The 368-nt window shown below is 61.4% G+C and overlaps 1 protein-coding gene across 1 annotated transcript; it reads left to right on the forward strand.

Annotated features, from left to right (window-relative positions):
- Positions 1 to 4: 4 nt before the first annotated feature.
- LOC114578509 (L-lactate dehydrogenase-like) lies at positions 5 to 364 on the forward strand (the record flags this gene model as incomplete). The annotated part of the gene is made up of 1 exon (XM_028691720.1): positions 5 to 364. A coding segment is annotated over one exon (360 nt), but the record flags the coding sequence as incomplete, so codon positions are not given.
- Positions 365 to 368: the final 4 nt, after the last annotated feature.

Below are 368 nucleotides of genomic sequence, written 5' to 3' on the forward strand. Positions count from 1 at the left end.
GGCCGATGCCTCCGGCTTGATCTTCCGACCACTTCCATCCGCCGCACCGCCTTCCCCCTCTTCCCGACGCACTAAGGTGTCAGTGATCGGCGCCGGCAACGTTGGAATGGCGATCGCGCAGACGATTCTCACCCAAGACCTTGCTGATGACCTCTCCCTCGTTGACGCGAAGGCTGATAAGCTCCGTGGCGAGATGCTCGATCTACAGCACGCCGCCGCTTTCCTCCCCCGCACCCACATTAAAGCGTCTACTGACTACGCCATCACTGCCGGTTCCGATCTCTGCATCGTGACCGCCGGCGCCCGCCAGATCGTCGGCGAGTCTCGCCTCGATCTGGTTCAGCGTAACTTAACGCTATTCCGGGAGA

The sequence above is a fragment of the Dendrobium catenatum genome, unplaced genomic scaffold, assembly GCF_001605985.2.
Source record: "Dendrobium catenatum unplaced genomic scaffold, ASM160598v2 original_scaffold_59427, whole genome shotgun sequence".
Lineage (NCBI taxonomy): Eukaryota > Viridiplantae > Streptophyta > Magnoliopsida > Asparagales > Orchidaceae > Dendrobium > Dendrobium catenatum.